Below are 12,966 nucleotides of genomic sequence, written 5' to 3' on the forward strand. Positions count from 1 at the left end.
GTAAGCTATGAATCTATCTATTTAATCTATATCTCTGAAAATATGGCTCTTAACGAAATCCATAGTGTTATTGTTATTGTATAAACTCAAAGCAATAATCCAAGGATGAAATATACACTATAGTGCCTAAATAATCTCCTAGTAAACGCTGCCTTATGTCTAATATCAGCCCGAAGCCTAGCTGTAATTTGCAGTGGACTCTAATATAGTACTAATGATGGATCTGATTTTCATCAAAGCTTCTATCAACATTGAATCATGCTTGTTAAGGTTTCATGCTAAGGCCTCATTCCCAGATTCCACAAAACCGGCATGAGAGGCGTGCAGCACGGGTCTAAATAATAGATGGGTTCTAGCTAGCTCATGTCCCCAGCCTGATCCAGTGAACCCTCTCATCACTTTCAACTTGTTTCTACTAGAAGGAATTTGTTCCTAAGATGTACCTGCAAGGTGTGCTAATAGTCCCCCTGAGTCTGATTAGTGTGCATGTCTCATCTTTATACATATATATATTATTTCTGTCTTCTTTCTCTTATTGTGGGCTGCCTCTCTTGCTCTTCCTGCGGCTGTTCTCCCTTGTGTTTGGGAGGTTCACGGCTCGCACACACAAACAGATCTCCCCTCAGTTTGGGCCCACGCAAATAATTCTTGAGTCAACCTCCTCCTGGGCAACGAACCAATGCATCGCTCTCTCTAGAAATGGTGCTCTCCTGGTTGAAATGCTGCATTACAACAGTTTTGTGCAGTCCTGCGTATAAGTCTGCAGCGGAACATGATGAGAGTTGCATCTGAGGAACACTGAACACTCCCAATCACTGCTGCTGCTCCTCCTCCTCCTCCTCCTGCTCCTGGCTTCATCTCAGGAGGGACGGCAAGCCTCAACATGGCCGGCACACCAGGTGCTGCAGCATGGATGACTCCAGGGTGTGTGTGTGTGTGTGTGTGTGTGTGTGTGTGTGTGTGTGTGTGTGTGTGTGTGTGTGTGTGTGTGTGTGTGTGTGTGTGTGTGTGTGTGTGTGTGTGTGTGTGTGTGTGTGTGTGTGTGTGTGTGTGTGTGTGGCCCTTTGGCACAGCAGCTCTTTGCTATGCAGTGAATCAATGTGGCTCTCTGCCAAAATACAGCTCATGTCTTCGGCTCCCTCAATCTTCCCCTCATCACTCGTTTTCTGTGTATCTGCCTCCACTAATCTGCTGCTCTTCCTCATAGTTTTTATGATATTGTAATGTTCTAATCATGGGAGAATGAGCAGCACACTTTTAAGATTCACAAGGGGATAAAAATCTGCCTTTACCCGTTTTTCACTAGTAAGTGATAATAGACAGAGGAATGGAAGTTGCCCCTGTCACTCATTAACCTAAGTGCTGATTGGCTTTGGCAATAACATGGGCTAAGGCCTAAAAAAAATTTTTGTTTGGTTCCGGTTTCCGACCGACCCTGTCAATTTATGTGCGACCCAAATTATTTTATGAGCTTTATAAAAAAAAATATATATATATATTTTTTTTTTTTTTTTGATGCAAACTATAATTACGTTTTGGTACAGCACCTCTTCATTCTGTACAAGGATGAGCGAATTTTCTCGTTTTTAAATGAAAACAACCTACCTATCATTCGCTGCCGCTGAAAAAAAAAAAAAAAAATACCTACCTACCCATGACCTCAACTGACGACCAACAGGAACCAAACTTTTTTTTTTTTTAGGCCTAATCAACAACAGTGTTGCCAGAGAATATAGAAATGCCTCACCAAGCGTAGACACACCGACACATGAGATATTCAAAATTCCTTCCAACTCAGTGTCACATATAGCAAGCAGATGCGGGCATAACGCTGTCAGCAACCCTTGGTGTCGTAGAAATCAAGTGACCCCCTCCACTGACTTCCTTTGTGACCCTGTAAAACGTTTGCGGGCTATTGGATCGCAAGTAAGTACAGGCCTACCCCAAGCCCGCTCTCACCTTTCTGTGCAGTGAGCTCACGATAAAGAGAGACAAAGATAGACATAGAGAAAGTTTGTCTGTTTGTCATCACCCTGCCACTGTGCCATGTGACCTGAGATTCACGAGGCAGGAAGACCCATTATGTTTTTGTTTTTTTTCTTCCTCTCCGCTCTCTTCTCCCCTGTGGCCCCCTCTCTCTCTGACCACTTAACACACTGGCCAGCCTACAGTCATAGTGATAAATTGCTTTGGCATGTAGGGCTAAACTACACTGTGCCAGACTCCTTGTTTTAGAGGCGAACCCCAGTCTAGTTAAAATAATATGGTATTGTTCGCCATCAAATGGCTGGCTCCATGACTTCTTTGGGAAGGAATTCAGAATCTATCTCTGTGGCATCTTCTAACATCTCGAAGATCTCCAAAATCTGGTCGACCAATCTTAATTTCATGTTTCAGGGTAGTGCAGAATCACATGGTTTTGTTGTTTGCTTTTGCTCTCTAAGCATGCTGTTTATTCATATATTTATTTATCTGTGATTCAACTTGCTGTTTTATATCACAGCATTTTTATGTTTATATATTGTGATTTGTAGTGTTGTAGTCTGAAAGTCCTTTTAATGGATTTGTACTCTGCCACGTGCACATTTAGAACCCATTTGTTACAAAAAACACCCTTTATTTTATTAAGCTAAAGTGCTTTCTACTGAATGTAGAAGATTTGATTGCAAATATAATGAAGGCCGGGAGTCTGGTATCTAGGTCAGGAGTTCCAGCTGCATAGAAGATAATGTGACCTTCCTGACTTCAAAACAAGACTAGTTCAACAGAGAGGGGTTAGCTGAGAGTCTCCACAAGCCTCCTTCATTAGGAATCGACAAAAATCGACTTTGTCCTGTGAATTCAAAGAACGACTAAGCCGCCTGGATTGCCCTGATTTAGCAACATGAGTTTTAACCTACTGGTTGTGCACAGTCCTTTTAATTAGATAGTCTTTTGAAGAATATTCTCTTTACAACTTTAGCGTTTGTTACTAAGGTCCAACTAAGGTTACTAAGGAGATTCATAAAGATCTTAAGCTCAAGCGTGTTCTACTGCATCTGCCAGCATTATCAATTTCATAACGTCTTAACAAACATATGACTGTGAATGATGAAATTAGGAACTAATGCAATTTGACCTCTAGATCTTTCTGCAGATCTCCACAAGATGATCAGATGACCCTAAGATCACAAGTTACTCACAAGTTATTTAAAGGCTTTGTACGCAATGAGGCAGTAGAACTTGAAAGAACCAGTTAGGACAGTCGGAGGGGTGAGGTAAACTGAAAGGATCAGAGGTGGTTCCTTTTATCAGCTAATCACATGGTGCCTCTTGATCACTGTGGCTTTGGTCTCTGCATGGGGTGTGTGAGGATGAGAGACCGGCAGGGGGTCGAGCCAACCGTTGCGCATAAATAGATGTTCACTCATCTGGAATCGCACCTTTAACCGCTCCAGCCCATCTTCACACCGAGTTTTGAGCCCTCGCGAGTACGTGCTTCTTCTTCCCTCGGTAAAGAAGCAATAGCTGAACTGTTAACATGCATTAGCCCACACTGCATTGGGTCATTGTCTGATTAATCTTACAACAGATGCATACTCCATGCAAGCATCCTCCCTTTGTGGACCCAAACAATGCAACATATGGCTAGAGGAAGATGATTTGTAGATGGGGTGGGCCGCCCACTTTCAGATTATAGCTTTTGGCGCGTCTGCCCTGTTTTACCCTCTCCCTAAAGTAGCCCAATCCTACGCTTGACGCTTGGAGTATCAAAGGGCTTGTGTCATCATTTTTATTGTCCAGAGCCCAGACCTCTTGATTCGTTTGACGGAGTCAGTAGGTCGCGTGTCCCCCCCAAGAAACACACACACGCCTGTCGCGTGCCCAGACTCTAATGATGGGAATCCCCTACTTCCTGATTGGGTTAATCCTGTATCTTAATGACATTCTAATCAAATATGGCCTTGGGCTGATTGGTGCCATGATATCTGTGTGGAAGATCTTAATTTGGTGATTGCCGATATATGTAATTTATTCCTTCATGGGGATTGGCAAGCTGCTCTGTAAGCAGCTTGCAGATTTTCAGATTTTCAGATTTTCAGAGACAGGATAACTTGTAGTAGATACATTCATAGATACATACAATATGAGGGAAACTGTAATCACATTGTTCATGGTAATCCTCGCAGACAAATAATCATATAAGAAGAAATTCAACTGAAGAGAGCCATGGACAAGTGAAGGTCAGATTGAGTTAAGGGTAAACCCACGTTTCACCATGCGGGATGGGGCCCTTCCTACAGGACACAACTGCTATTTGTTGGCCAAAGTGTCTGGCAGCTTTATGATACTATCTCTCCCCACCTCCAACCACAATCAATGGCATCTGAGGCCCCGGACCTGCTGTCATGCTTCTATCTCTGTCCCACTTCCTGGACAGATTGCACGTTCAAACCACTTAAGTAAAATCACACCAACTCGACACCCAAAAGTAGGTCAAATATATACACACTTGCAGCATTTCCTTTTGCCAAGGGAATTACTGGGATTAATATACAACAGGGTGGAAAAAAATCCAGCGGCCGCCTGTCACATGTGCTAGATGCCGCAGTGGACCAGCGGGTCAGAGAGCTTGTGCGGAGCTTGAAACACGCTGTGATGTCCTTGTGGCCTTGGGCTATTTCATTCTGGGGTTTGCACTCAAGCTATGGGACAAGACCATGAGCGCCATTATCTCACGACTGTGAATTCCATCTTCAATCAGGGAAGGACTCCTCTGAGAAGGGAGAGCATTGGTTTTCTAGATTCTGTGGCACACTACCAAGTACCAATGTTTCTTTCTTTCTTTCTCTCGCTTTCTCTTGCTTGCTTTCTTGCACAGTACACAAATGAGATTACTTTCTGTCAGCTTTAGGATCCAGTTTCATCCTGGTTTGCCAAACTGTCCCCCGATTTGGTTGATGATTGACAAATCAACTAGTTTTGAAGTACGCCTTTTGTTAACTTACTGAGGAGGATATCCTATCAAGGGCATTGTGCTGAATCGCCCAGACAGATATCTGCATCGGTCTGTTTGTTCTGCTGTTCCTCTCAGCAGTCTCCATCTGTGAAGTGTGAGCAGCATGTGCGACAGAGTCACTCTGAAATTGAATTGGTGGGGTGGGCTGGGGGACATGCTGCCATGATAGAGGCTGACTGATTATCTCTCTGGTTGCACGGCAGTATTTGGGAGGGAATCGAGGGATGTAGCCCGGCCATCTAAAGATTTATCCTTTTATAGTGTTCACAAATCCCCAACAGCACCACGACAGGGACATGAATCCAATCAAATTTTCGTAACAATACACAAAATAATTTCTGCCTTCTTTTTTAGCAGTTTGATGGACGCATGTCAAATATGAACCCATTGAAATACTTTAATTTGTATTCTTTACACTGCATTGTGTCTAAGTATCTGTTCTCTACCTCCTCCCTTCTTGTAGGCCTTCGGACAAGCCTACTCCAACCACAGAAAGGTGGCCGCGGACGGGGAGAGCCGTGAGGAGTCCCTGATCCAGGAGTCTGCCTCTAAGGAAGCCTACTATGAGCAGAGGGTCCTGGAGCTGCAGACGGAGGTCCGGCAGTCACGCAACATCTTGACCAACACGCAGTCTGAGAACGAACGGCTGGCCTCCATCAACCTGGAGATGAGAGAGGTAAGCGGCATCCAATCGCCTACTCGGCGTGATCATGGGATTGCAGAGGTTATCCGGCCCTGATGTTTGCAATCGCTGTTTGTTCAGGTTTGACGAGCAGGCCTCACTGACCATACTTGATGACGAGATCATCTCATTGGACTAGGTTGTTGAGGACATTTGTGTGTTCGATTGCTCTGTAACTTCATATTCCTTACAATACCAATCTACATTGATTTGTTTGCTCACCTAAGCTCCTTAGGTACACAATCTTTGGTCACATGAAAGGGTTTTTGATCCTAAGTTCTTCAAGTTAAAGCCTGTTTCTTACTGGTATTTGACACCCAGCATTTATTTAATCATGCTCTTAATGTTTAATTTGAGTAAACATCTTTAGTGAAATGTCATAATTGCAGGCAAGGCTTCTGTTAGTGTAGCCTTATTTAGTAGTCTAATGCCTTCAGACAGAGCATACGTAGTGCCTCCATCTCTGGCTTGGGTTATTATGATTATACGTTTTTTGAGTCACTAATGGGAATGGGAGTTGTTTTACTATTGTTGGTGTTCCCCCAACTTACCCTAACTTCTTAAACCCATGATCCGTTCACCCCAACAGATGAGTTTCACTAATCTACATTACTAGCATAACATGCAACCCTTAACCCCGCCCAACCCCCACCCACCCCAAGCAGTCAAACGTTTATTCCACTCCATTACATATTTTCTGCCTACATTAGCAGCCGCCTCTATTGTTCCTGCTCCAATTTGGACGATATCTGAAGTTGAATGGACATCATTAGTGGGGAAGTAGAGCACGGTGGCCGCTGCATGCATGCATGCGTCCACATTTTTGCACGAATGTTTGTGACGGGCCGGTGACGAGGAATCGGAATCGGCCCAAACACTTGACATTGGAGACTCTCCTGTGAGTCAATCAAAGGCTTCCGGCTGGGCTTCCGTCTTATCAGACTCGGTCAGGGAGACAGACATGTAGGAGATGACCCTTGTCTTGAGATGGGTTTCTCCAGGCTAAAGGGGTGCTCTGGTCCCGTGCCAGGCTAAGCAGTATAATCACCCTGCGTTTGACGACCACATGTTGAGCTGAGCCTGCAGTTTTTCGGGTCAAGTTGGACGTTTTACCGGGGGTGGGCTTAGGGGATGGGGGGCTGGCGGATTAGGGAAGTGGGCCGTCTGCTTTGGTGTTCTACAGTCTTTTTGGGTGTAAGTGTCTCCTCTAGCGTTGTAGGGATTAGCTCACGGTGACACACTACTTCAGACTGATGCTGGCAGGCAATTGCTTTTTCAAACAGATTAGGGTAAAAAATACTTACATTTTTTTTTTTCCTTCACAACGTCTTAAGAGTTATGGAAAACATCCAAATTCAGCCAATAAGTAAGCGTGGATAAACACGAGATCAGCACTTACGGGGGTTATTAATTTTTTCTGTATCCTATACTTGCATGTATGCATGCACATCTTTGAAAGGCCTGAATTGGTTGTAAGGTTAATTGGAGGTATTTGTGAGTAACCTGCAAACCAATAGGGTTGGCTCTCCGCCCATCGGATGAGTTGATTAATTGCTTTGCTGGTGACCAATGGAAGGGCTCCTTCAGTAGGTGTCCGGGACATTGTGAAGAACACACTCCCCTGTACTCATGCAGCGCTATTAGCCGCAGCTAGCTCTAATTAGCTAGATAAGATAGGGTGTTGGCATATAATCATTCATTGTGCGGGAAGGATAATGACAACCCTGCAGTGGCTCTTGTGTGGGTAGCACAGAGGGTTTTGTGTGGATGGCGGCCGGTGGGAGCAGGGCACTGAGCCTGGCATTGGGACCGGGCTGGGATCGCTGAAAGAGCCCTTTGTTGGCTTGCATTTAAATTAGCCTCAATGATTCTGCAGCGAGTGGAGGAGGGGATAGAGGGAGTGAACCAGGCTGAGAACGGTGCCAGAGGAGGATGACGGGCAAGAGATCCATTGAGGAAGGCGGAAGACAGATTCCTTCTGTTATGGGTTTTTATTTGCTCCCTTACACTCTGAATTTACCCTTCTGAAAAAGTCATTGTCATCGGCAGTACAAGAAGCTGAGTCGTACAACTGGCTGAGGGTATCTTTACTCAAACGAGTACATCTCTTTTTATTGGTCATGACCATAACTAAATATCACCATTCAAACGCTGGGAGCATGGATCATCCATATTTCACAGCTATGGCGTTGGCTCTACAGGATTAAACCCACGCGAAGAGTAAGCTACATTGTAAGGCGGCGCATGGTAATAAGCATGACTCCATTAAACTCCTCCTCAAGTCCTAAGAGGAGAAAGGGAGAGAATCAATGCAGAGAATCTTCATAATCATATTTTGTTTGCTTACAGAAAGCTCTCTTCAATGTCACAAGCAATAGTGTACGAGAATACAGCTGTTTAAAGCTGTAGCTAAATCCATTTAATTTGGGCATTTTTGCTTTAGCCATCACTGTAATGGGCCCATTCAATTGTTTTAATGTGATTGGTTTTACCACCTGATAGGGTAGGAATAAATTGTCCCAAACATAATGTCCATTACCTTTTGACCTGGATGCTTAGTAGATACACACCCACACACAGAAATCAGAAGCTGAATCGAGGCTGAATTAACAGGATGCATTTAGAGGAGGTAACAAGAACAGATGCAGTGTACTTGTTAGAAGATGTATCGATCAAAAAAAGAAATTGAGTTGAACAATACCAGTCACTGTGTGTTTATATATTTGTTACATCCGTATCTAGTTCATTAAAGGGTCAGGGTGAGTGGTTTGCTGGGTGAGTGCACCTCATGAAAGGTTCCTTTGACCTCACCTATGAGATGAGGTCAAGGTATCAGCATCAGAGCACAGAGCCCAGTGTGCTGGGCTCTGTGCTCTGATCTCCTCCCGGCTGTCTGCATCGTTTCCTGTATTGCATACTGTCAGACTGCTGGCATTAAGTACCCTGGCCATGGGAGGGGAAGGGAAAGGGAGAAGGATAGGTTCAAGAAAGGTTGGAAGCTGAGAACCACCTAATTGGTAAAGCGATGATGGTGTTGATGTTGATGCAGAAGTGTATGAGGAGTGGATTGGGTGAAATAGTACAGAATAGAATAAGAATATAGAGGTATGGTGAGTGTACGGGTCTTTATGAATCTTCCAACATACTTATGTGGTTCTTTGTAACAGATATGCATAGAGCAGTCCCTACTAACAGGATTTAAAATGATCCTGTCTGATCCTTGTGTAGATGTTCTCTGGGATGTCTGGTTCCATGCGATGCCCCATCTGATCGACAATATAAATAAAACCTTTCACCCAAAAATTCTGAAACCACCCTCGGAGGTGGTTTCAAATCTATCCGGACCTATGCGGTTTCGTGTTAGGATTCGTGTGGACGCCTGAAACGCAAACGATGACGCCTTTAGCCCCCCACCAGCTGGGGGACGTCAGAGTTGCGTTGAATTTTTTATTTATTATTTTATTTGTATTCTTTTTGTAGCTTTAAATAAAGCCCCTTGATAAATTGAATTACTAACTGTACATTAAAAAGTATTTCTGCTCAATTTAAAAGGTTGAATCTCCTCGTGACTGAATGTTTGTATACAGCGCTCCACTCTTTTCTGTGGAGAACCAGCGCCTTGAATATTTGCTACAGCGTTTCTACAGCTCGATGCGGTATCGCAATGACTCCGTCATTACGGAGATGTTCCTAAACCGCATAAAACGAAACTGGATCGTTTTCGCCCGTTCTGGCTCCGTGTGGACGGGGGCCTAAGTCGCCATTGCTCATTGCTATTGACGTTTGTCCTCAGAAGAATGCAATGCCTGATTTAAGCCTGGGGTCCAGCACGGCTAAAGTGTTTCCCCTTGTTGGTCTACATATATGTCATGCACCAGTGCTCAGACTTTACCAGTCAAACATGTGCACACTGTCTTGCAGAAAGAACGTCCAGGTTTAACATACAAAGTGCTAAAGTGCGTAAGCATCCTTCAATCTCATTGTTGCACGTTATTTTGTTCGAATGACCCAAGGGCATGCAGTGAATCCCTCATTCACACTTGCGTGCATGAATAAGTATTGCTGAAAGAAATTTGTTGGACACACGCAAGGCGAAAAAGTCCAAAGCATTTTCTCTCTCATTTACTCGAGGGGGCTTTGATTATCTCGCTGAAAACATCAGAGGGTGACCTTGACTTTGTTCCAGGCTCTAATGGGGTCAGCTCAGCGTCTATCCATACAGAATTGACAGTTGCTCGCGGCAAAAAGGAGGATAAAAGCGGATCTACTTTCACCTTAGTTCTCTTGGCTTGACAGCAGCGAGACGCCAGAACACTTCTTCATTCTACCTGCGTTCTGTCTAAGGGGGGCTACCATAGGGCTGGGGGGGGGGGGGGGGGCTGACATCTGTGAGTTTTTTCACTCATCCCTTTCAGAAGGTAATCCTGCAGTCGGAGGGGCCCCGTTCACCCAGAGATTTAACAGTAGTCGACATGACCTCAAAGCCACATTTAGCTAGAGATAGTCTGTTTCCACTGTGTGCGTGGGGCTGGGTGTGTTTATGTGTGAAGGAGAGGACAGATGATTGAGCAGAGTGCCTCTGTACACGCCCTGTCAATCTTACAAATTGATGTGATTGGCCCTAATGGAGGATCCTAGGACAGGAATTCAACCACGGCTGCTACATGGACACTAAAAGTATGTGGGCAGACTGCAGAGAGTATAAAGTGAGTAGGATGCAGCAGAGTGAGCAGTAGGTAGAGCAAAATGGTGGACCCTAGAGTGAGTGGGCAAAGAACGATGACATAGAAATTGTATTGAAGGAAAATTCAGCCTGTAGTGTCCTTGCCAGAACTCTCATTTCCTGCAAGGAAATGTTGGGTTATCGTGGCAGAAATTTCTTACGATTTCAAAAAGTATTAAAACCCAAAGACTTCATCCCCTTCATGCTAAACAAGCGGCTTCCGATAAGCACTATAGTTTAAGGAGCTGAAACACATTTTGGACACATTAAGAAACCGAACAGAGCTAAACCTTTCATGCTGTCATAAGTAGTTCCACTGCTGCAACAGGAGCTTTACAGAGAGAAAGTGAGGGTTAATTTGGTACAGTAGAGTAGAGTGTGCTCAGACTGGAAACCACTCTGACCATGTAATCTAGTGAGCTGGTGTCCTCAAATCCCCAGCAGAGGAGTTTACCTACCAGAGGGTCCGTGTGCAAATTAGTAACATAAATAGGTCCTACTTAAATAGAGAAACAGGCAAAGGTGCATTGTAATACATACATTACTAAAATACATGCAATAAGCCTATTGATGGTGTACATTAATGTTAATAGAATACCATGGGCCTTATTCACTTAGCGGACATCTTGGTTCGATCTTTGTTCTAAACGGTTCTAAACGTTTAAAATCAAGATGGCCACTTGTTGAATAAGGCCTATGCCACCCACTTTGCCGCTGACTAACACCTGCCTTACACCCCACTTGGCGGTGGGTGTCTTTGACGATGTTTTGGAAGACCATAGTGGAAGCTACTGGGTGGTACCAGAGGTGACAGCAGGGTGCGGGGGGGCATCGTAACTACTGAATTGTATCCTTTTGACAGGGTGTTCAAAGGTGACGTTTTATACCATCTTCCCTGCTACCTTCTGTTTTGAAGTCAAGCACACAAACACATAGTCACACGGTCGAAAACATTCCCAAGGGGGTGCCTGGCCTTCCATGCCTGAATCAATGTTGTTCACACTTTGCGACAGGCACGTACACGGCCACCATAAAACCAAGGGTGGTGGGGATAAACAAATCAACGTCTTGTCAGGCAGCCAGTCGCCGACCCCCCTCCCAGTCCCATCATCCTGGTGGGGGGAGGATAGCGAGAGAGGGGCAGACAGAAAGGGGTCTTTGGAAGGAAAGGTGAAAGGTCAAGGCCCTGGTGTGCATTCTAATCACGTTGCAGTGGTGTGCCAGTGGCTGCCTGTATTCATCAGGAATAAACCACACCCGGGGTTAGCTGAGATGCCTAACCCTGGCCAGGAAAGCGACCCTTCCTCCATCTGCTGCTCCATTGTTGTGTCAAGGGCAAGAGTGATTTCATTTAAGTTCAATTCTTTTTTTTATTATTATTTTGCTCAAAGAAGAGCCATTTCTTAAATGTGACTTTATTTTTTATCTTCTCTGGAAGTTTCTAAAAATGGAAAACATTCAAAGACTTGCCTAGTTAATTAAAGGTTAATACAAATGTTAAGAAATGTTATTCATTTGCTCACAAGATGACAACGAAGCCATTACATCCAACACTGCTCTTTCCCAATCACCAGACCCACAAATTGATTATTCCCTTTCGTCAAAGATAAGAATTCCCATTTTCAAGTCATCAGCATCCAGTCAATATCCAGCTGGTTCGAGTGATATCCAATTCCTCCATAAAATAAATGTTCCTTTCTATTGGGGCTGTCTAGGGAACACCGGCTATTTGATATGACCCCAGTGTATGGGCTTAGGGGAAGGCCTGATCTCTGTGCTAAGCACATGCATTATTCAGTAATGAATCAACGTCAAGGCTTTCATGCAGGCAGCAAACACCCGCACTCATTACAAATGTGGGAACGCTGCTGAATATTAATGCCGCATGAAACATCATCTGGGCCCAGCTCTGCAACATTTTTACTAATAATTGCTCCCAGCTAACAAGGAAACATGTATTCCTGGTCATCTGGGATATGGAAACAAAACTGCTGAAGAGTGATCAGATTGTCACTTTCGTTGTCGACAAGTCGCTTGAGTAAAGTATTCGGTCTATGCAGATATAGCTGTCGAGGTTGTGTATTTGGGGGTCATGTGACTTGATGGGGTGGAGCGTGGTGACCACAAGGTGTGTTGCATGGCTTCATGAAGAGACAAGAACACACACATACTCACGCACGCTCACGCACAGTGTGAATTCATTTAGATGAAAGCAGTGGAAACCATCCACCTCCTTTGGTCAGTGTCTCTTGATTTCAAAGCGTTGTTCCTGAGCCACGCTCCCAGCTGCTGGCTGGGGCTTTCAGGATTAGCTTTGGCCCGTCACTGGGAGGGCCCCGGAAAGGTGTTAGAGTTGTAATTGCAACTGTAGAGGAAGTAGCAAAGATGGCGTGTCGCTCACTTTCGCTTGTCATTTTATATCACACGTATCTGGCTGTGCTGTAGAACTAGCAAATGGACTTGTCTCAAACACTCATACGATTGTGGCTTTATGTTATAGGGGGTATTATTTAATTCGTACATAACACCTTCATGTACCAATTAATTTTATATACTCAATCG

The 12,966-nt window shown here is 44.4% G+C and overlaps 1 protein-coding gene across 3 annotated transcripts in view; it reads left to right on the forward strand.

Moving 5' to 3' along the window:
• Window positions 1-12,966, forward strand: part of LOC132450956 (protein bicaudal D homolog 2-like) — a 39,184-nt gene that overhangs the window by 8,956 nt on the left and 17,262 nt on the right. For all 3 annotated transcript variants that reach the window (XR_009523957.1, XM_060043328.1, XM_060043202.1), the window contains exon 2: window positions 5,463-5,675. Coding sequence is in view for 2 of the 3 variants with exons in the window: in XM_060043328.1 (XP_059899311.1) it covers window positions 5,463-5,675 (213 nt within the window). In the remaining variant the exon portion in view is untranslated. The remainder of the gene's footprint in view (window positions 1-5,462; window positions 5,676-12,966) is intronic.

Source organism: Gadus macrocephalus, chromosome 1 (genome assembly GCF_031168955.1).
Source record: "Gadus macrocephalus chromosome 1, ASM3116895v1".
In the NCBI taxonomy this organism is placed as follows: Eukaryota; Metazoa; Chordata; class Actinopteri; order Gadiformes; family Gadidae; genus Gadus; species Gadus macrocephalus.